Consider the following 24,753-nt stretch of genomic DNA (forward strand, 5'->3'; position numbering starts at 1 on the left):
GCAACACCTGCCCTTTTATCTTCTCCATTTTCACCGCCCAAGACAAACATAAGAGTTTGCAAAAACTCATTCCAAACTGGACCTCTCTCCCTCTCTCTGACCCCCTCTAAGATGTTCTTTAACACCTACCCCTTGACCAAGCTTTTGGTTATCTGCCATAATAACTCCTCAGGTAGCTTGGTGTCAAATTTTCTTTGATAACGCTCCAGTGAAATGCCTCGACACAGTTTACTCATCTAAAGTCCTATATAGATACAAATTGTTGCTGTAACCTTCAAATACAAGGCATGTGTTAGGAATTATTATTGATGCTGTAGCACAATAATGTGCAGCATCAGCACCTTGGGATATGATCAGCAGGCCATAGTGGAGGTTATGAAGGGTGAGCAGAAAGCTATTATGAATCCATAATGAAATAATTAATATGATAATTTAATATGAGTTGGAGATACTGTATTTTGTATTTTAAAAACTGTACCTATAAACCTCTAAGCTTTGCAGTCCCGCCACATCCAGTCGTGAATAGTGGTGGACAATTAAACAACTAACTGGAGGAGGAGGCTCCACAAATATCCCCATCCTCAATGATGGGGGGAGTTTAGTAAAAGAGAAGGCAAAGCATTTGCAACCATCTTCAGCCAAAAATGCCGAGTTAATGATCCATCTCAGCCTCCTCCTGAGATTCCCAGCGTCACAGATGCCAGTCTTCGTCAAGTCAATTCAATTCACTCTGCGTGATATCAAGAAATGGCTGAAGACACTGGATACTACAAAGGCTGTGTGCCCTGGCAACATTCCGGAAATAGTACTGAAGACTTGTACTCCAGAACGAGCCAAGCCCCCTAGCCAATCTGTTCCAGTATAGATGCAACATATTGCGGCATCTACCCGACAATGTGGAAAATTGCCCAGATATGTCCTATCTACAAAGCAGGACAAATCCAGCCAGTTACCACTCCATCAGGCTACTCTCGATCATCAGCAAAGTGATGGAAGGTGTCATCAGCAGTGCTATCAAGCGGCCCTTACTCAGAAATAATCTGCTCACCGATGCTCAGTTTGAGCTCTGCCAGGGCCACTCAGCTCCTGGCTTCATTACACCTTTCATCCAAACATGGACAAAAGAGCTGAATGCCAGAGGTGAGGTAAGGTGAGCGTGACTGTCCTTGACGTCAAGGCCACATTTGACCGAGTGTGGCATCAAGGAGCCCTAGCAAAGCTGGAGCCAATGGGAATCAGGGTAAAAACTCTCCACTGGTTGGAGTCGTACCTAGCACAAAGGAAGATGGTTGTGGTTGTTGAAGGTCAATTCTCTCAATCCCAGGTCTTGGTTGCAGGAATAAAAACAAAAAAAGCTGGGAAAACTCAGCAGGCCTGACAGCATCTGTGGAGAGAGAAACAGAGTTAACGTTTCAAATCCATATGACTTCTTCAGAGCTAAAGAGAAGTAGAAAGTGATGGAATTTATACTGTTTAAGGGGGTGGAGCAGTTAAAGCAGGATAAAAGGTAAGTGATAGGTAGGGACTAAGGAGCGATTGACAAATATGTCATGGACACAAGACAAAGGGAGTGTTAATGGCATTTGTAAGGTTTGAAGAACGTGCTGATGGTGGCATAAAGGTAAGAAAGCAGAACGTGTGAATAGCAGAACAAGGGTCAGCACTCTGAAAGAACAACATAAAAACAAGTGACATGGCCCTTTAGGGGGTGACATGTGGGGAGCGGGCGGTGGGGAAAATGGATAAAAAAAAGGATAAAAAAGGGGGATAAAACAATGAATAAAAATAAGTAAATTAATGATGGTTATTGTATATTCATTGACTATTATTAAACTACCTTCACATTGCTGAGGATTGTGAAATTGAACTGCATTCCTAAATTTAGACTTTTCTTTGTGTAGAGCTATCACCTAACGTCAATAAAATTGGGCAAATTTTGACTTGAAAATGTAGGGTATTTCAGAGGGCATGTAGTGAATATTTTAAACATTTTCTCAAACATCTGCACCTGGGTTATATGGGCCAGTTCTAGGTCAGTTGGACTTGTCTCAGCTGTTAAATTTCCATTTGTAGGAAGAGGTGGGGGAAGTTATTTTGAACTGCATAATTCCCCAGTTCACATGAACTGGAGGGGAAAATCCTGGTACATTTTTGGGTGAGATTTTCAATGTTTGTTTCTCTTTTGCAAAATTATTGCGTTGTAATTTGAAGTAGTGGCTTTAATTTTTCATATAAGAATGTTAAACTTACTGGCACTTGTGCCTTCTTCCAACTCTCAAGGACAATTGCAATTGAGACAGGCTGGGTGATTCCTTATGTACAGACTGGCGGGCATTTTACAATAGCAGTAATGGTTAACCTTACTGGAATTTTGAGAGCAGTCCCTTATGGGAATGAAACCCATTTTTAATCTTCCTTCCAGTTTCTCTTTGCTTTTTGTTGCACTGCACAGTCCCTTGAAGATTGATGTGGCCCCACATATGTGTATCTTAAAGAACATGTATCTTAAAGAGAACATTGGTTTATACAGTCACTTTGTTTTCTGTTTGTATGTTCCTGATCTAGGGAACATTGGTGGTGGCTGGTCTTTTAGGTTTGGTTTATATTAAGGCAGTATGAAAATGAAACTAGTTATTAAATTGGACCAAAGTCCAGCATTTGTTTTATTTCCCTAACTGCTTGAAATATGGGGAAAATATGGAAGTGAAGGGGAAAAACAGAATGCACTGAAAAATATGTACAAAGTGATGATTTTTTTCCCACCTGGTTCTGGCAATGACACCCTTTGTATTGTAGACCATATGATTCTTATAAAGCTTTGTATATCAGATGATAATTGCTCAGAAGAATTATTATTGCTCTGAGTACCTAGAAAGCCAAGGAAATTCATATTGATGGTGTCACCTATTCAAAACGTACCTGGCAGTTTGCTTCTAATTGCATGCCACATCTTAAGTTACCTTGAGTCAAATCTCATAATGTTAAATGAGCCAAAGCCTTGAAGTCTAACTTACCTTAACCCTTAAAGTAATATCTGAAAAAACTCCACCATTTTGTTTAGAACTGAAAACTACAGTAATGGTGCATGGTATGGAACACTAATCTGAAGAAATTGCTTATAATTGATTCTAATTTTGTACTATTTTTGGATGTATTGCAGGCATGTGTCAGTAGTTGTCCAAAATGTTAGTGTTGCCAGGGGATTGAAGCCTAAAAGAAGCCAAATTTTTTTATGATTACAATCCTAACTTTTAATTGCAGTTTTAAGCTCACGAAGCAGAATTGTGGAGTTCAGTGCTAGGTGAGTAATAATACAAAAATGTTATTTCTGTCTTCATTCTGGACACAATAGAAGACTTATTAGACTGAGCTATTAAACTATTTCACAAAATAAGAGTTGTACACTATATTTGGCAGTGATGTCAAATTGTTGCATAAACCCTTTTGACATAAGTTTGTATAAGTCATTGTCATGAAGACAAGGTTGGTTATTGGTTTAAAAATATTGTCATATTGATTCATTCTGTAGATTGCCACATATATTCTTGAAGTAAACATGTAAAATTATAGCAGAGCCCCCTCCCCAATCTCTGAGGAATTTAAGTGCCATGGTAAACATGTAAATTGTGTTGTATTGCCACAGTATTCAGATGCAACAGTGGAATTAATTACAATTTTAGTGAAAATGAAATGAAATTTTGCATCAGCGTGTTCTGACTCATTTTAATACATTTGAACCATTGTTAGATGCTGTAATCAATAACATGATTTTATACTTGATCCATTGTATTCTGCTTGAAAATTATTTTGAAATCATTGTTGATTCATGGATCATGCAGATTCTAATGCAAGTTTTTAAAAAAAATCTTCCTCGATTTAGGTTTTGTATAAATTCTTAGCTGCCATAGTGTCTCCATATTTATATGTTATAAAAGCTCCACACAGCCTGGAGAATGAGATACTTTAACAGACATTTTGAAGTAAATGCGTCCAATTCTGTATTGGGATACAAAATGCTGACATCCTTGGATTTTGCATATTTTCATTCTTGTTGATGCAACCCAACGTACTATCGTATTTTGGATAAGTGCCACAATTCCAAACTGTTTCCTTGATGTCAGTGCAGCACAATAAGTCGGAAGTACCAAGTATTGTTTGTGCAAAGATAAGCTCAGGATACCAACCAGAGTAATTTGAATAGATGTTCAAGCTTTCTTGAATGTAGTGAGTACTATTTCCCTGACTCTTGTGTAGAATTCTGTGCCCCATTGGAGTAATTTTGCACCCCACTTAAGTCATGGTTTAATGAAGCTGCAACTTTTGCAAAATGAATTGAATCCCCAATTCATTGTCGCAACTAATTCAATTGAAAATTATTGACCTTGAGTCTGCATGCAACTAGTATCCATAAATGGTTGAATTTTTAAATACAGTGCTGTTTAATAGTCTTCATTGAGCATGCTCACTTAATTGAATTGAAGCTGTAGCATTTGCTCACAATTCTTTGAACCTGAGGTAAACACTAGTGATTTTATGAAAGGAAAGGCCTTTTGATATTGGTTGTGTACTGCTCCAGCTAATTGGTTTGTGTTTTTCTTCATAAACGTGTATTACAGTAGCCTACTGGCACTCATGTCTTTTATCAGGAAATAATTTTTATCTTTGTCTATGGGTTTTTGTACATGTCTGCATCTGAAGACATAGGATAGCACGTTTTGTATTGTAGATGCCACCATTTAGCATTTGACTGTCTACTTAGCATTGTAATTCTGAAAGGCAATGAATTGATGTTAATGTTGTGGGACAAATGAGCAATATCTGGCAATTTATTATTGCTTTCTTTTAAGATGGTTTTATGAGGATTGATATGTTGTCAAAAGAATTTCATAAATTGACATGTTCCATAGTTGATTGTATTAGCAGTGCATGTACAGTGGGGTGTTAACAAAAAAATCTTAACATGGAGAGCTTCTCACCAAAGGAAAGGAATGTATGGATTTTAAACTGCTTCAGTATTTTCAATAATTGAGCATGAAATCATTTTAATCATGATGTAACAGTAATGCCTGGCCTTCAGTGCTTGCAACATGATACATTATGATGTTTTGGTATCCTAAAATGGTTTTCCCTTTCTTCTTTGTTTTAATGTACAAATGCAAACTGAAATGCATGTAATGTGTGCTTGTAGTTATACTGTACACATTTGTGCCTGAATATAAAATAATACCAAATTTCCCTTAGCTATTCTCCCCAGTGGTTATTGGGCTATTCCCTAAATGGTTGTAGATGACTTCCTTGGTGTTTGTGTGTTTTTGTAGGTTTCTAATCTCACTTGTTTATTGCTAATTATTGAAGTTAAGCCACACGGCACTTGAGTGTAACAGCGGCCTGTAATGAGATTTTAGAACTTGGGGAAGCCATAGATGATACAATACAGTTAGGACACAGAGGGTTAAGTCAATTTTTGTAATGTAGAATTTGCCCGCAGTAGAAATGGGAGAAAGTATTAATTTTATCTGCTAATTGAACCATGTTTTTGAAACTGATTGAGGTATTTGTGTTGTATTGCAATAGGACACTTTAAATATGAATTCAGATCTTTTCCCTGCTGTGCATTGAGTGGTTCGCTGGAGAAGTCTGGGACCTGGATTTAGATACAACCAGAGCAGATTGGTGTTCTTGGTATCTTTTTATGCTGTATTTTTAAATGGTGGAATACATATGGGTGTCTCAATTCAGATATTGATGCAAGTCTGCCACAAAACTGCCCTTTTTAAAAATAAAATGAAGTGAAAATGCACTATTTATGCTGTCTTTTACAACCCTAAGCCTTTTCCACTTCAAGTACAATTTCAGTTTGTAAAAAGATTCTTTTTCAAGTGATTTGCCTGTTTGTTGTTCACCTGCAAGAAGTTTTTATTAAGAATAAGTGGCTACAGTGAAATAATCTTAATTATTTTCAAACTATTCACTTTTAATATGCTTATCAATGGGCTGTTCCCTTATATCTTTTTAGTGATAAAATTACATTATTTGTTAGACTGTTATTCACTGTAATTTCAACACTTTTTAAAAACATTTTTTCTCTCATCTGCAAAAGGCATTGACTTCGATCACCAATGTCGCCATCCTACAATACCTCCTTTACACTTAAGCATGGGCTGTGAGTGCTGACAGTGGGAGCATCAAAACTGAACCACATTCCTCAAGAAGCCTGGAACCTTGGCTAATTTATTTTATCCTCTGTAGTCCACATTTGCTGGAAGCATTTGTCATATCCAGCGGTTCCCTTGGCTGCAACTAGCTAGAACAAGTAGGGAATCACATCCCAAATATATGAGTACCTGTGGCCTACTGATAAATAGTGCATGTGAGGAAGGATAACATTTGCTTATGGTTGCCTAAATACGTCAAAAATTGAATAATTTTCCAGAGTTAATAGGAAGTTTTTTATGTATTGTAAGACTTATGGAGATAGGGGTGTTCCTATACTTAATTTTCAAGTGGTTGCTCTACATAAACATAAAATGGTCAAAGCTTCAAAGGATTCTACTCCTAGCTTAAATGGAAAAGTGGCCTTCAAGTTCAGCTGCAAAGATCAGTCTTCATAAGACTTCCACAAAATATTATACAACATACATCAGATTGTGATGTGAAACAGTGCTTCAGAATAATGTATGTTCTCTTGCTATTTTGATTCTATTTTATTTCAATAAATTTAGTTGCAGATGAAATCTGCTTGGCAATAATCCTGAGTTCTTTCAGCTATATTTTTGTTTCACTTGTTAAAAGTTGGTTAGCTTTACTTTTTGTTGTGTTTGACACCTATGAACCCAAATTTGGTGTAACCTGTTTTGGTATTCTAATTCTATTTTGAAGGATTTTAGTATGGCTAGTATTGAATTATTGCATTTCAATTTAGTTTGTTGCTACTCTACCCTCAGCTGAAGTACTACATTTTTTCCATTGTGCGTGATTATTTCAAAAGGAATTGATGTATTGTATTAATGTACTTCGTCTGACATTTGGATAAAGTAGTGCAAAAGTACCCTATTTAAAAGATTTCTACCTGTAGTAGTTGTGTAGTTAAGCTGATGTGACAGTTTCTCAAAGGATTACGATTTGTATATTTTGGTTCAAACCACATGTACTGTGCTTTTACATATGGCTGTAGACTTGGTGTTCAATATTATGTTTTAAGACCACTTGAACTACTTTCAGTAAATCACAAAATTCTTCTCTTGGAATTGAATTTTAGGCTTTTTGCAAGCCGTTTTATTGAATTACAATTAGTGTATAATACTGTAACAAAAATTATTTGGAGATGTGTGAACTTTTAAAAAATCATTCAACAGCCCCTTTTTATTAGCTCCAAAACCAGATCTTCTAATAAATAAAGCCGTGTTAGTCAAATAAGATCTCTCATTTAGCTGATTGAGTTTCATCCAAGATTAATCTACAGCTGATTTTTAAATGCTGGGGCATGTATTTCTTTTCATACCGACTTCTTTTGCATTAATAGTCCTACAGATCCTGGATTAAGCATTCGTCAGTGAAATTTTACTCTTTCTAGATTTAGTTGCTTGTTTCTTGCAGCAGAATTGCCCAGTATTTTTGTTTGAAATTTGGTGTATTATGAACACTTTAGACCTGCCAAGAGAAAGATGTATTTTTATCTGTATGATCCTATCTTTCATGGTTATAAGACACAGGTCAGTATTTCATGTATTAAATGTATCTTAATTTAACTAAACAGTTTCGTGAAATTTCAAGAGATTATCAAGAGCTTAACCCCAATAGTGTTGTCTCAAACAGCCTCAAAATGGCAGATAATTTTGTTTGCAAAGAGCCATGTTATGAAATGGCTGAATCTGCAGTCAAGTGTCTGCATTGAGCATGCTCAGGTCATTGAATTATAGTCCATAGGGGGAGATGAAGAGTAGAAGCTGGGAAACAGTCTTTAGCAGGAACTAGGGTTTGCAACTGCTTGTATCTTTGTCCATGGAGAGATATCAAAATGACCTGTAGGCCTTCAGTTTTGCAGGCTTTGCCTTCTAAAGAAGTAATTTTCACCTGCTGCTTGTGGCCTAACATTACTTTGTGCTTTCAAATCTATCAGCAATCTTCAAAAATAGTTTATGACCAAAAAGAGTGATTTCCCAAATAATTTTCCTAAATTTGAAGATCCGAATAATGATTAGTAGCATAGAGAATTGTTAAGCGCATTGAACAAAAGTGCAAGAGAGCCACTTGGTTGGGGAACTTTAAACATGACTAGATTTTAATGTTTAAAATTATATTATTTCACATTAGATTGCTAAGCTTACAGCATTGATAATTGAAATGTTTAGTCAAGCAGTTGAGAATAGCACTTGTCATTTGAGGAAACTTGGTAGATATTTGTGGAACCCAGGTTTAGCAATCCTGAAATAATATAACATACACGTTAGGAGCATAGGGGTCTGTTTTTTAAAAAGAAAATCCTCAGGCAAATTGGAAATACTTTTTTCAGCTGCTATATCATTTTTTGCCCTATTAAATTATCAAGATAGACCCATCTTGTCATACATACATGTGATCTAAAATTGTCAAAATTCTGATTGGAAACATTATTGGATGTCAATCAACCAATGGCATTGTGCATCTCAAAGTTGAAGTTGCATGATTCAGATACCTTGCAGTGATGTCACGGTATAATTGACATTTTATACTAGCTGTTTGTTGACAACACTTTTAGCTTAAATGAAAATTAAATTCAGTATCGTTTTGAGAATTGTAGGTGACTGCAACATGAATTTATGCTGTTTTCCTTGATACAGAGATGTGTGCTATTTTCTCAATACGTGTTGAAAGAAAGCTGAGGGGGTATGGGGGAGTTTTCTTAGTTTTTCCATGGTGTTTTCTGCTGAAAATGATTTATAGTTATGGACTTTAAAATGCTGCTTTATCTTTCCTTCCTTGAGGACATCTCATGCACTATTTTTCTAGTTTCTGCACATTTATACTATTGTCAGATGAACTTAAATGTAGTCATCTGAAGTTGTTTTGGCTTGTTGTGAAAATTAGCTGCATTGATATTCATTTTGTTGGCTGTAGCAAGTTGTACTTTGAAAATTTAGTGTTTCTTTATCAGGAAATACAATATCGGGAATTCTATTTCTATTCATAATACCATTTAATAATAGCTTGAGCATCTACATACATACCTTGTATGTGATAGATCTGAGCAAAATTGTTGCTAGAAATTGGGTGGATAATTGTATCTGATGCATTTTGTAGTCCAGAAGTATTTTGATTTACTAGTCACAAAAATAAGCTTTGTTGTTGAATTGTTTAGTTTTTGAGCTCTCACTGACTTGTACTCCATGGAGTGAAAACTGTCTATGGGTTAACTTTGCTGCTTGAAACTCTTAAATGTGTTGTTCATGACATCGGCTGCAGTCCTTCTCAAGCAATGCTCTTTGCTCTCTCTACTGTAGAGCATTGTGTACTCTGGGAGCTTGCATATATTTATTGAATCAGTTAAAATATTTTGAGTAGGTTGGCAATTTGGCTGTATATGTGGTATCCATTTGGACTTTGTTAAGCATTTTGGTATGTTTTGTGCCTTTTCCCTGTTCAGTTATGGACTTAAAAATGTCTGCTACATCAAGTAGTTCATGATGTGCATTGTTGATGACTAGCATAGCATCTGCAGCATTTTGTTAACTGCAAATGTAAATTTGTGATAATACTGCAGTTTTTTTTAGTGTGAAATAAAAGTATGTCCACCATAACTGGGACAGCTTAAGTCTGAGAGTGAAAAGAAAGGCAGCAGAATAGAACTTTTAATATGAAATGCCTTCACATGATGATCTAACAGCTTCAGTTGTGAGTAGCTAATGGATGGTTTTTTATTTCAGCATATCACTGAGACTTCAATAACCAGTCAGAAGGAAGTAATTTGGGATAGGTGGAGCCAACATAAAAGCTGAAAATATCTCAGCCATTGTTTTGGTGCCAATTTTCCTGATATTGCTGTATATGGTGTGTTAAGAAAGCCCCAGTTGGAGAGTGATTTTGTCTTGGTAAAGAAAAAAGCATCAAGTTTTATAAAAGTTAACTTTGCATTATATTGCTGCTATAAAATGTTGACATTGTCGCATTCTCAATCAGATGTACTATTTAATTAGAAGTTTATGTACTGTTCATGCAGTAATTGGGAATTACATTCTTTTCACATGTATCATCGACGAATGGAATAAAAATGGAAAATTTCTTGATGCTTAACTGAGCTGTATGGACTTACTGTGCTGAGATTTAAAGATTTTATAATGTTATGATTTAATATGTGGTCCATGTAATGTTAAAGTTACGTATCAAAAAGCAACCTCTCTGCTTTTTTCTCTGTAACCCCCCCCCACCTCATTCAATTTTGGAATGATTAAGTGACACTTGCAGATGAAAAGCATTCATTCAGAAGTCAGAAGATTTTGGGAAGTGATCTAGTCCCTCTGTAGTATGTACTTTGTGAGCTGTATTCTAAACATTTGCTTACAATTCCATTGTGTTGCTTTTTCACCAAATTATTGTGTTAAATTGTGAGATAGATTATTATATAATGCTTACAACATATTATTTAAAATTCTCGTTATTTAGCGATATTGATAAGACATTGCTTTGATATGTGACTTAAAATTTTGAAACTATCAGTGAACTGCACTTTGAAGCCAAGAATGAAAATTAAATAGTGTATTTCTCGCAAATCTTGTTAGAATTTTAATTTTACATATTATTCTTGTGATACAGTTGTGAGAAAAATATGTTCATTTCAGTATTTCAATCTGCAGTCCCTGATTGTAAAGGTTGAAATGAGCAAAATGAATAGCTCTAAACTGGAATTTCAAAATTTTAATGTGTTTTAAAGTGAACCTCTATCTTAGCATGTTAAGGTTTCATAAAATTATTTTATTGGAAATAATGTGGAATAACACCTAAACCCTTCTTTGGACAGTGCAGTAAAAAGTATTACCTCAGAGTACAGTCGGTTGCTTAATTGCAGGTTCATTCAAACACAAGGCATTTTAGACAATGTCTTTATTGTTTGTCAACTCATCCAGACCAGTTAGGAAATGGTAATATCATTTGAATCATTTTGGTTGCATCCACACAACCTCTGTTGCTCCTCCCAACCTATAAGAGTGACTCCTGCTGGGCAATCATCAGTATTTTCATCTCTCAATCAATATGAATTGCCTGAGTGCTGTTTCAGTTTGTGAGAGGGGGAAATTCTTTCTTTATACTGCTGTGTGTCTTTTCTGTCTACATCTTGTTCCAAGTTCCATCTGATTTTAAAAAAAAATCTCAAAATCTGGAATAACTGCAACACAGGAAGAAGGTCTTTGCTGTTTTTATTTTCTCTAGACACTGACTTTGCTACCTGTGAAGTTTTACTTTGCCTATTTTCTGAACAGTTTCCAATGCTCTCCCTAGATGGAATGAAGTATCTTGTGTTACATTTTGTGTGTGTGTTGATTGTTGTGTTGAAATTGGGTGTGCGGAAGCCCAAAGACAAATCCAAATACCCTGAATCGGCCTCTCAGGCACTCTGTTAGAGATGGAGCAGACTGGGAGACCCTAGGGCTTCCTGTCTTTGAGTGCTCATGTGAAAACGTTTTAAAATTACTTACATCAGTTGCAATGATCTAAGCACAATGAAAACGATAGCTGGCAATGATATTCTGCCATGGCTTGAGCCTGAGAAACCTTTTTATTCTTAAGGTAAGGCTCTGCCTCCCAGTGTCCAATTTCACTCTGAACAATGTCAGTATGTTTTCACAAATTCATCTGAACAGGACCCCCTTGATGTCACTACAGTCTACTGGTGCATTACTTTGGCAGATGCCAGAATCATCAAAAATTTGTCAGAACTTCTTAAGCCAGCATATTTGAGATGTACCCGGATCAGGGATTCGTTTGGATGTTCTGGATAGAATTATGACATTCGTAAAACTAACTTTGATTGTCACAGTGACAGCAATCCCGCAAGTAGCTATGCCTGACAATCGCTACAGCTGTTTGGTGCATGCACTTTACAGCACAGAAGGAAACCATTGGGCACATCATGCTGGTGCTAGCTCTTCAATTTAAACTCTAATTGCTTTTCCCCAGTCTTTTATATACTTCCTTTTCAAATATGACAATGGCCCCTTATTACCAATTTGCATGAAAAAAAATCATTATTTATTCTCTCAAAACCTTCCATTATTTTGAAAATGTGTTTTACCCTCTCTGTTCCAGGGGAATAAAATCTTTCTCCACAGTTATAATGTGTAATTCCTAATACTCTGGGGAGTCTTCATTGTCTCTTGCCATGACTGGTACCCTCCCCAAAACCAGATGCACAAAATGTAATGCAGTACTGCAGCTATGACCTATCCAATATCTTATGTAAATCCAATAACACTGCCTTGCTTGATTGTCAGTGCACATGTGTATTAGAATTTAATTTGCATTTTAACAGCCTTTTCGATCTGGATTCTTTATAAATCCATCTACCTGTAATGCAATATCTCTCTCTAATTGGTGAAGTCTTACAGTTCCAAAAATGTGTTGCAAATTTTGCTGCGTGGCACTGTGCCTGTAACTTACCTTTTGGCTTTTTAAAAGCATTTGAATAATGCAGACTCTGGGGGGAAAGTATAGAAATGTTTAAAATGATGAAATGATAAGACAGAATAGCTAGAAGCATACAGTTTCCAGTAATTGAGGGACCTTGAATCGGGTCACACATGAAAGATTTTTAAAAAACTTTCGTTTATATAGACAACCATGGTTGTCTAAAGTGCTTTACAGCCAATGAACTACTTTTGACATGCAGTCAATATTATAAATAGGAAACGCGGCAGCTTGTTTGGGTACTGCAAGCTCCCATAAATAACAATGTGATAATGGCCAGGTAACATTTCATGTTGATTGAGGAATAAAAATTGGCCAGGACACTGGGGTAACTCCCCTGCTTTTCAAAAAAGTGCCATGGGATCTTTGTTTTATTCTTTAATGGGACGTAGACATTGCTGGCAAGGCCATCCCTAATTGCCCTTGAGAAGCTGATGGTGAGCTGCCACCTTGAACTGCTGCAGTCCATCTGGTGCAGGTACACCTACAATGCTGTTAGGAAGGGAGTTCCAGGATTTTGATCCAGTGACAGTGAAAGAACGGTGATATTGTTTCAATTCAGGATGGTGAGTGGCTTGGAGGGGAACATGCAGGTGGTGGTGTTCCCATGTGTTTGTTGCTTTTGCCCTTTTAGGCGGTAAGAGGTCATGGGTTTGGAAGGCACTGTCGAAGGAGCCTTGGTGAGTTTCTGCAGTGCACCTTGCAGATGGTACACACTGATGTCACTGTACATCAATGGTGGAGGGAGAGAATGTTGAAGGTGGTGGATGGGCTGCCAGTCATGTAAACTGCTTTGTACTGGATGGTGTTGAGCTTCTTGAGTGTTGTTGGAGCTGCACTTATCCAGGCAAATGGAGTGTATTCCATCACACTTGTGTCTTGTAGATGGATGATAAGCTTTGGGGAGTCAGGAGATAAGTTACTTTACATTCACCCGAGTGGACAGATAGGGCCTCACTTTAACGCCTCGTTCAAAAGACAACACTTCCCACAATGCAACACTCCCTAAGTGCTGCACTGGAGTGTCAGTCTTGAATTTTGTGCTCAAGTACTGGAAGTGGGACTTGAACCCACAACCTGCTGAGTCAGAGGTGAGTGCTACCAACTGAGCCACAACTGACATTAAATGTAAGAAAAACTTTTTGACAGAGTCATGAGATTCATTCCTATGGTTACTTGTTGAGACATGAACTGTCAGTATTCAATGTAAGATTGGATGGGCGAATGAAGAAAAAAGGTGCTAAAAGGATCGGAAAACAAGTGGGTAAATTTGATCAGAGCCATTTGCTTACAGCAAGGGTAAATGTCAATGTGGACTGGTATGGGCAAATGGCTGGTTTCCCTGTTTTATGTTTTTGCTTGCCCACTCCATAAACCTGTTTTAGGTTTGCTTGCATTCTGACTCTGTCAGGTTCCCTAATTTGTATCATGAGCAAATTTCAGTGATTTTTCCTCCTGTGCCCATGATCAAATCATTTATATAAATGCAAGACAAAAGATATTCCAGCACAAATTCCTGCATCATGCACTTAGACACATTCTTGCAATCTGCTCATTTGGTGAACTGGTATAGACACGATGTGCCAAATGGCCTCCTGCACCATATCAATTCTGTGATTCTGTGAAATCCTCTCTTTCTACCTTCATTTTGACAAGTTTCTTCTAGAAGAACATAAATAGGAAAAGGAGTAGGCTGTTTGCCCACAGCTCTTTGAATGGTGTTACGACCGGAATGGGGGGAGTGCACAGTTTATCTAGCCCCACTACTCCGCAGGCTGCACTAGTTTTAAAAGTTTAATTCACTGACCAAAATGGCTAATTATTTACCTTTGCCACTGTTAGACTCAGAATGAAAGAGACTTTAACCAGGCTTCTTTCAATAAACTCATGTTTTTTTAAAGTTTTGTTTTATAATAAATCAAAGTTGCAAGGCTGGTTAAGACACAGTTGCACTCTGGAAGTATAACTATCTATTTTTAAAAATACCCCAGAACGCACGCATGCACAAATACACAAACAGGGCCTCTGTGCAGAGATGGGCTTTAGAGGATAGGCATTGTAAAAATAAAGGATAAAGCTCACAGAGTCTTGCGCTGTTGATCTGGAGCTGGTCCTGGTAGATGCTTGATGGCTCTCACCAATGAAGCTTTGCTGTGGTGGAGATTATAGCTGGGCCAGTCCTCCTTCTCAGCACCTCAGGTTTCCAAAAATGGACAAGCTCCACTGAGCTGAGGATTCTTAGCTGGATACTGCCAACAACTTTATTTCAGGCGAGGCAAGAAGTTGAGCTGGGCAGCTGTTTTACTTTCTCAGTTCAGTCCCAATTGAACTCAAAAAATACAAGTCCAAAGCTTAAAGCTCATCACAGTCATGTGATTTCCAATAACTCATTAGTTTTTTCCTTTAAACCAGTCTTTTTCATCACTTAAAGTAACTGCAATGTAAACAAGTGCACAGCTCCTTCCCTCCTAAAGTACTAGGCTGATCAGATGATTTTTTTTTGGAGAAGGCATACTTGTTGACAGCTTCATGGTGGATTTATGGCCGTTTATAAGAAAAAACTCCAGTTCAGCATCCAGAGGCCCAAATAACACAACGTCCTTTCAAATTTTCAAAGAAAAATCCAGTTTGTAAAAATGTGGTTCTCCCAACAATGTAGAAATTTCTCTTCATCTCAGCCCTGAAAGACTGACCCCTTATTTTCAGACTGTGACCCTGTGTTCTAGATTCCCCAGCAAGGGGAAACATTTTATTAGTGTCTACTCTGTCATGCATCTAAAGAATGTTATATGTTTCAATTGGATTAGCTCTCATTCTTCTAAACTCTTTACTTAAAACTGTAATAAAATTAATTAGCCTATAATCTCCTAACACTTTTTTCCCAGATCTTGAAAAGGGTGTTCATTTACCAGTTCTTTGGCCTAATACCCATTTCCAAATTGTTTTGCAACATTAAAGTCACTCTCTGCCACCCTCTTTCCCAACTTGTTTCAGTTCCGGGACTTTCTGGCTACTACCATTTTGGCCAGGTGACTTTTCAGTTTTTGAATATTGCTGAAACATAGAACACACGATGCTGAAGCTTTTTGTCTTGCACCCATCAGGACAAATGCAAGAATGGCAAATTTCAAACAATCACAACAATTTATACGACTGAGGGAAACAAATGTTGATTGGTCAGCAAGTTGACTCTGGTTGAGGTGTTGTCTTGGAGAAAGCAACATAGAACTATAGGCTGCCCAGGTTCCTCGGTGACTCCAAAAGATGCAAGGCTTGAACATATTTCTTCTGTTTGCGGAGAACTGATCCTTGTATGAATGTACATTGCTTCTAGCCAGCGTAAATGAGCCAGGTTAAGAGCTCAACTGATTATCTTAAGTTGGCTGTCAGTGTCGTTATTCACACATTCAGGATTGTTCAGCAAGTGCTTCCCACTCAAAGAGTAGATGTTTTGGGTTTTGCAAGCGCGGACTGGTTGAGTATGGTCTGTACTCTGCCTATTACAAACAAATGAATGTTCATGCTGTTTGATTCGATCAACTAATTGCTGGGATGTCCTAGTGCAGCTTTGGAACTGAGTGCATACTTGGGAGTTTGGTGAGTGGGGGGGGGGGGTTAGTGAGATGGGGAAGGAGGTGTTTCTTTCCTTTTGCTTTTTCTAACTTTTCCACCCTGTAGGAATAGGTTCCTACTCTACTACAAGGAAAGGAGTTAGCTGTTTGGTTAGTATCGGGTAGGTGGTTAAAGTCTATTCCAGTCCTAATGTTTAAAATAGTATACAAACTGGTGATAAAGTTAATAAAATATATTAAAAAGGAAAATAAATTAGTGAAAAATATAATTTGAGTAATTAATTAAAACACATTAAGGGTGGCAGGACAGGTGCTATGTCAAGGCTGCAGCACGTGGGAGCTTCTGGATGCCATTGTCATCCAGGACAAACACGTCTGCAGTAAGTGTTTGCAGTTCAAGGAGCTTCAGCTCAGAGTCATTGTGCTGGAGGCTGAGCTGCAGACATTGCGACACATTGGGGAGGGAGAAAGTTTCCTGGATGCTTTATATCATGAGACAGTTGCACCACTTAGGATAGGATCTTCTGATTTGGTCAGTGGTCAGGGACAGGAGGGTGTGAGTGAGGCAGGTAAGGGGACCCAGAGGGCAGGAGTGCTGCAGCCTCAGTCTTTGCAATTGTCCAATAGGTTTGAGGTTCTCTCAGCCTGTTTGTATGAGTGGGGGTTGCAGGGTGGATGGACAAACTGACTATGGTACTGTGGCACAGGAAGTCATTCAAGTGGGGGGAGAGAAAAAGAATCTAGTGGTAATAGGAGCAGTATAGTGAGGGGGATTGACACTGTTCTCTGCAGCAAAGAGCAAGAGTCCAGATGTGTCTGTTGCGTGTCTGGTACCAGGATTTGGGACATCTGCACAGGGCTGGCGAGGAACTTGCAGTGGGAGGGGGAGGATCCAGTTGTGTGGTCCATGTAGGTACCAGTGTCATAGGTAGAACTAGGAAAGAGGTTCTGCATAGAGAGTATGGGGAGCTAGGCACTTAATTAAAAAGCAGAACCTCAAAGGTAATAATCTCCGGATTATTGCCTGAGCTATGTGCAAATTGGCTTCAGGTACATAAAATTAGAGAGATGAATATGTGGCTCAAAGACTCATGTGGGAGAAATGGGTTCCGGTTCGTGGGGCTTTGGCACCAGTACTGAGGAAAGTGGGGGCTGTACTGTTGAGAAGGTCTATACCTCAACCGTGCTGGGATTAGTTTTCCAGTGAGCCGCATAGTTAGGGAAGTAGAGAGGGTTTTAAACTAAATAGTAGGGGCAAGGGATCAAATTTGGGAAGGTGTGGTAAATCAAAGTGTAGAGAAAAGGCAAGAGAGAAAGTTATTAATGTTGGAAGTGATAAACAGACCGTGAGGAAGCACCAGAGTACAGGGAGTGCAAATCTAAGCGTAAATAAGCAAATAAGGCTAGAGGTTACAAAAATAATGAAAGGACAAAACTAAAAACTCTTTCTGAATGTATGTAGCATTCCAAACAAAACGGATGAACAGGTTAGCAGAAATAGAAATAAATAAGTAGATAGCCATTACAGAGACACGACTGCAGGATGACATAGATTGGGACCTGAATATTGAAGGGTATATAACGTTTAGGAAGGACAGAAAGCTAGGAAAAGGTGGAGGGGCAGCTCTGTTAATCAATTATGGTATTAACACGGTAGAGAGAGATGACCTAAGTTCAGGAAACCAGGCTGTAGAAACGGTCTGGGTGAGAAATGGTAAAGGCAAGAAGTCAATTGTGGGAGTGGTGTACAGCTCCTAACTAACCATATGGTAGGACGAGGTATAAATGAAGAAATAATGGGAGCTTGCCAGAAAGGTACGGCGATAATCATGGGGGATTTTAATTTGCATATAGACTGGGAAAATCAGATGGACAAAGGTAGCCTAGATGAGGAATTCATAGAATAGTTTCTTCGAACAGCATGTTCTGGCACGAACCAGAGAGCAGGCTATATTAGACCTGGTATTGTGCAATGAGATGGGATTAATTAAAGACCTCATAATGGAGGTGCCCATGGGTAGCTGCGACCATCATATGATTGAATTTTACATTCAGTTTAAGGGAGAGAAGTGTGGGTCCAAGACTTGTATTTTAAATTTAAATAAGGGCAATTATGAGTGCATGAAAGCAGAGCTTCCTAAAGTGAACTGGCAAATGAGGTTAAGGAATAGATAATAGAGATGCAGTGGACATTTACGGGGATATTTCAGAATACATAGAATAGATACATTCCAATGAGCAAGAAAAATTCCAAGGGGAGGACCTACCACCTGTTGTTAACTAAAAAAATTAAAAATAGTATCAAACTTAAAAAAAGCAAAGGTGGGTGACAGGTCAGAAAATTGGATAACATCAAAGAATGACCAAAATATTGATAAGGAAGGAAATATTAGAGAACAAGAGAAAGCTAACTAGAAATATAAAGACAGTAAGAGTTTCTATAGATATTTTAAAAAAAGAGTTATCAAAGTAAGAGTTGGTCCTATAGGAAATGAATCTGGGGAATTAATAAGGGAAAATAAGGAGATGACAGATGAACCGATATTTTGCATCGGTCTTCACTATAGGGGATACAAGTAACATTCTAGAAATAGCTGTAAATCAGGAACTGGAAGGGAGGGAGGAACCCTGAAAAAGCTACAATCACCAAGGAAGTGGTACTGAGAAAATTGTTGGGGCTGCGGGCTGACAAGTCCCAGGGTCCTGATTGATTTCATCCTAAGATCTTAGAAGTGGCTAATGAGATAGTTGATGCATTCATTTCAGTTTTGCAAAATTCCCTAGATTCGGGCAAGGTTCCGTTGGATTGGAAAATAGCAAATGAAACTCCCTTATTCTAAAACGGAGGGAGACAGAAAGCGGGAAGCTACAGGCCAGTTAGCTTAACATATGTCATCGGGAATATGTTAGAAGCTATTTGTAAAGACGTTATAGTAGGGCACTTGGAATTATTCAAGCCAATCAGACAGAGTCCAACATGGTTTTGTGAAAGGGAAATCATGTTTAACCGATTTATTGGAGTTCTTTGAAATAACATATGCTGTGGATAAAGATGGATGTACTGTATTTAGATTTCCAGAAGGCATTTGATAAGGTGCCACATCAAAGGTCATTGTGAAAAATAAAAGCTCATGGTGTGTGAGTAACACACTGGCATGGGTAGAAGATTGGCTAGATAACAGGAAACAAAGGGTAGGCATAAATGGGTCTTTTTCTGGTTGGCAAGATGTAACGAGAGGTGTACCACAGGGATCAGTGCTGAGGCCTCAACTTTTTACAATTTATATAAATGACTTAGACGAAGGGACGGAAGGTACGGTTGCTAAATTTGCTGATGACACAAAGATAGGTAGGATAGTAAGATGTGAAGAAAACACAAGAGGGGCTGCAAAGGGATATAGATAGGTTAAGTGAGTGAGGCAAACGGAGTATGTTGTGGGAAAGTTCAAAATTGTCCATTTTGGCAGGAAAAATAAAGTCAAAGCATATTATCTAAATGGTGAGAGATTGTAGAGCTCTGAGATACAGTGGGATCTAGGTGTCAGAGTGCATGAATCGCAAAAGGCTAGAATGCAGGTACAGTAAATAATTAGGGAAGCTGAGAATGTTATCGTTTATTGCGAGGGGAATTGAATACAAAAGTAGGGAGATTATGCTTCAGTTATACAGGGTGTGGTGAGACCACATCTGGAGTACTGGTATACAGTATTGGTCTCCTTATTTAAGAAAGGATGTAAGTACGTTGGAAGCAGTTCAGAGAAGGTTTACTAAACTAATACCTGGATTGGGCGGGTTGTTTTATGAGGAATGGTTGGACAGGCTAGGCTTGTATTCGTTGGAGTTTAGAAGAGTAAGAGGCGACTTGATTGAAACCTATAAGATCCTGAGGGGCCTTGACATGGTCGATGTGGAGAGAATGTTTCCTCTTGTGAGAAAATCTAGTACTAGGGGCCACTGTTTAACAATAACTTGTCGCCCATTTGGGACAGAGATGAGAACTTTTTTCTCTGAGGCTTGAGAGTCTTTGGAACTGCCTTCCTCAAAAGGCGGTGGAATCTGGGTCTTTGAATGTTTTTAAGGCAGAGGTAGAGATAGCCTTTCACCCCATTGCTTATCAAGAATCTATCGGGGTGAGTGGAATTGTCAAATTGGGATTACAATCAGGTCAGCCATGGCCTTATTGGATGGTGGAGCAGGCTCTAATGGTCCAGTGGCCTACTCCTTCTAATTCGTATGTTACCAATCACTGGGACATACAGGCTATGTACCTAGCATCGCACTGTCACTGAAATTCATACATGATGTTGCTCAATTTTGTGGTAGAACATCTTTTTGGACTGTCGGCAGCATCTTGTTAGTGGAAAATACCATCTGCGTAGCCACTGCAAAATAGCAGCATGAAACACTTGCTTAACCTGTTGTGAGACACTAAGCTTGCAAGGTGAGCAAATGGCTAGAGGTTCAATTTACAAGATTACTGATAAGTGCAATCCTGTAGCACGTGGAGCTATATGAATCCCAACGTGTATATTGACCATTTAAGTTAGGCTTGCAGTGGATAGTCATGGAAAACCCATTGGTATATAGACATATTAGTAAACAGATGAATAGAGAATGAGAGAATGGCAGAAATACTAAATAAGTACGTGCTTATTTTCATAATAGAGGCAGATAGTGAATTGTTTAAGCTAGTGGATGTTATTTTTCAAAGAAAGATAGTGTTCAAGAAGTTATTGAAAACTAAGGGAGACAATTTTTAGGACCTCATTGTTTGTACCCAAAGATCCTGAGTGATGCTTGGGAGGAAATAATGGAGACCTTGACTTCCTGAAATTCATTGGAAAGGAAAATGGTGCCAGAGAACTGGAGGTTGACAAATGTTTCTGCCCCCTTCAGGAAAGGAGAATGCAATAAAACCGCATATGATAGGCTAGTTAATCTTAATTTAGACGTTCGTAAGCTACCAGAGCCGATAATACAAAGTGAAATTAATATGCATACAGAGAAACTCTAGGTAGTTAGAATTGAAGTACATTTCTAAAAGAGAGGATATGTTTGACCAACCTCCTAGAATTGTTTTTTTTTTGAAACAGAGCATACAGGTGCTACAGTAAATGTGTTTTTTTTTTAAAGAAGGCATTTGATAAGGCACTGTAGCATGAATGACTCGCAACGAAGAAAATGTCCCAAGGAATTAAGGGAAATGTAGCTCTGTGAAAGGAGATAATTGGAGGGGAAAAACCAAAATTAGAGTGAAAGAAAATATTTTTGTTTTAGAAAGTGTCATAGAAGGTTTTCATTAGAGGTTTTTATTTGGGCCACTTTCTCTTGCTGTATATGTTAGTATACAGCAATATGCTATATCTGTTAATGATCTGGACTTAGAAATTGAGGGAATAAATTGGAAATGATGACAAACATTGGAAAAGATATAAGAAGGTTTTAGAGGGAAGCAGGATGGGCAGAAAAGTTGGGAATGCAGGTCAATGTTAAAAACACTGAATTATAGTTCTTGCCGCTTAAATGTTTTCCATTTTGTCCAACTTAAGGAAAACGTTGCTAACCATGTTTAAACTTCAATATTTTATGGAGAAATTAATTTTGGCATGTCAGGTGTCACCTCTTGGAAAGATAATCACCTACATGCTTTTTGAATATTGTAATCATACACTCTTATTAACCTGGCTGAGAGGAGGAGCACCCAAAATAATGAACTAAGCTGCTCAGTCTGGATCTTCGAAGCGTTCCGCTGGAAGTAATGAGTGGAACTTAGCACTTTATAATTCATTACCTTTCTGTTTATTTTACAAAGCCCCAGCACAGTGGGAATGTGTTTTGTTGCTCCAAATTTCCTTTTCAACTAACTGATGCATTGCATGCCAATGGGTTAGTACACCATTGCTGTTTTGTAGAATGTGTGTGCATTGTACTCCAGCTGCTTACCTAGCTTCCTGGATGTTTCCCTCCTAATTTGTGATTTCTTTCTCTCTGCTTAAGCTAATCCTTGTATCTTGACAAATAGTGGGGAGTTAGAAAAGGTCAGAGTAGTCTAGTCTAGAAAGCAGCAGACCATGCTTTCTTCTGTTTGCATGCTTGTGAAATTGATCTCATTAGAAAAGGTGAATTTCATAAGGCAACAAAATCACTGGCATTGGACTCATTTGATGAAAGTTCAATTAATACTGTTTTCATTGGTCACTGAATTTTCAAATGTACTTAATTTATATAGAAAAAAGAGAATACTAAACTATTAATTCGACCTATTTAAAGACTAAATACGTTTCTGTGCAAGTATATCTAAAAACTCAAGTGATCCTGTTTGTACTTAAGTCTGCAGGTATGACTGGGGCAGACACCGCTATAGAAGATCGGAAGCGGGAAGTGGCAAAGGAACTATCCACTACTGAAGATCAAGGTGAATAAAGACACAAGCTCAGACTCCTAAGCCCAGATTTACGCTCCCAGGTTGAGTATGCAGAGATGGGAGAACTCCCGGCACTGCGAACTCTGCCTTTAAAAATGGCTGCCCAGATGTTGGATTTTTGGTCTGGAAGGGGTGGGCTGGATTAGAAGTTGGAGCGGGCGACCCTGGAAGAACTGAGGAGGATGCTGGGTTGGAGGCCCTCTGGGATCTGGCACTGGGTCCCAAAGTTTAAAAACAAAACATGAAACACCCCTCTAGCCCTCACTTTCCATCACACCCCCCACCCCCCCCTCCCTCGGCAACTCCCCACAAACTCCCCATGACCCATTTATGCCAGCCTATGGCCCCCCCACCCACCATCCTTTGCCCTTACACCTAACATGCCAACTCGCCTACTTACTTCATTTACATTCCATCAACTAAATAAAGCCTTATGACAACAAACATTTCATTCAAGTGCATAATCCCTTATAACAACAAGCATTGGAATTCATAATCCCAGATCAAAGCGTCTATAACCACTTATAGCTCTCAATCAAACTGTGAAATGGCAGGCACCCTACTGTGATAATGGATAGTTGTGAAATCAGTTATGCAGCACTAATCCAGTAATGTAGGCTTATGTCAACTGATAGTGAAATAGCAAACATTTTTATTTAATACTCCTGACAATTTTTTTCAAAGATTTAAAGGGTAGGATTTTTAAATGTTTGACAGCTGCTAGCTCCCTTTGACAGGTCCCCTTGACACGTGCTTCTGATTGTTTTGACAGCTGCTTCTGACAATTTTGACAGTTGACTTTGACAGGTCTCTGACAGTTCCAATGAGTTTGACAGTAATATGTTTATGCCCTTGTTATGCATATTTATGTTTTCTTTTAACAATTTCAAAGGGCACCTTACCTACCCCAAAGGTTTCCCGGGCCCAGATCCAAAGTGGTACCTTACCTCTCCAAAAGGGCACCCTGTACCCCAGCTATCCAGACAAATTCACAAAGTTCAAACCTGCTACTGCCTGATGTAATCTGCACACTTGAGGTTTCATACTCCTGGCCTACCAAAATCCCACTTCGGTGGAGGCAGCTGATGATTTAAATGGCCAGCTGCCTCCATAAATTGCACATGTGTGAAACGTCCCAATCCCACCTCCGTGAAAATAGGAAATGCTGTATTTGGGGGTGGCTCTTAGGATTTTCGGGTATTTCTGCTATCTTTGCCACAACACAGAATATCTCTGTTATGGTAAAACTCTGGGCCATAGTTTTGGTATTTTTTTAATATATTGTATAAACAAAGCATTTTAATTCCATGAAGGCTTTATGGCTCATAGAGCACTTGAAATATTTTCTGTGAATCTAGCACACTTCATAACTGGAAATCAAAATCTGCATTTTTATGATAAGCCTGTTGATTTAGTTCATAGATAACTGCTGAGTTTAAAGTAAGCCATGTAGGATGGAAGGGTGTGTTTATCATGGCTGTTGATTTAGAAGTGAAACTGTTGCAGTATAATGTCAAATAGTACTTTGGCAAAAATATACTTTTTAGGCCCTTGCTAGAAGGAAGAATTCAAAATTTGAAATACACCAAATTTCACATTCAAAGATATTTCACTGATTGGTGGTAAAATACACGTTTGGGAAATTGAGGTGTTGTCTTAGGATTCATGATTGTACAACATTGGATAGCTAATAGAATGGTGACAGCACAGACAGAGGCCATTCAGCCCATGTGGTCTGTGCCAGCTCCCAGCAAGGGCAACTCCACTAGTCTCCTTCCCCTGTCTTTTCCCCATAGCCTTGCAACGTTTTTTCTTTCCAGATAATTTCAAAGGCCTCGACTGAATCTCCTTCCGCCACAGTCTCAGACAGTGCATTCCAGATCCTAACCACTTGTTGCATAAACATGTTTTCCCTCATGTCGCTGTTGCTGCCTCGGTCAATCACCTTAATTCAGTGCCCTCTTGTTCTCAATCCACTAGTGGGAATAGTTTCTCCCTATCTACTCTGTCCAGACCTTTCAGGATGTTGAACCTCATTCTCAAATCGCCTCTTCTCCAAGGAGAACAGCCCAGCTACTCCAAGCTATCCATGTAACTGAA

General features: G+C 38.4%; 1 protein-coding gene across 14 annotated transcripts in view; it reads left to right on the forward strand.

The window, feature by feature from the left end:
- LOC144685612 (histone-lysine N-methyltransferase EHMT1-like) overlaps nucleotides 1-24,753 on the forward strand; it is a 181,047-nt gene that overhangs the window by 38,488 nt on the left and 117,806 nt on the right. For 12 of the 14 annotated variants that reach the window (XM_078550313.1, XM_078550304.1, XM_078550306.1 and 9 more), the window contains one exon: nucleotides 22,560-22,644. In XM_078550313.1, coding sequence (XP_078406439.1) covers nucleotides 22,560-22,644 — 85 coding nt within the window. Of the gene's footprint in view, nucleotides 1-4,146; nucleotides 4,225-13,667; nucleotides 13,749-22,559; nucleotides 22,645-24,753 lie in introns of those variants that run through there. The other 2 variants (XM_078550307.1, XM_078550308.1) reach the window with 2 other exon arrangements.

Source organism: Cetorhinus maximus, chromosome 10 (genome assembly GCF_964194155.1).
Source record: "Cetorhinus maximus chromosome 10, sCetMax3.hap1.1, whole genome shotgun sequence".
Classification (NCBI taxonomy): domain Eukaryota; kingdom Metazoa; phylum Chordata; class Chondrichthyes; order Lamniformes; family Cetorhinidae; genus Cetorhinus; species Cetorhinus maximus.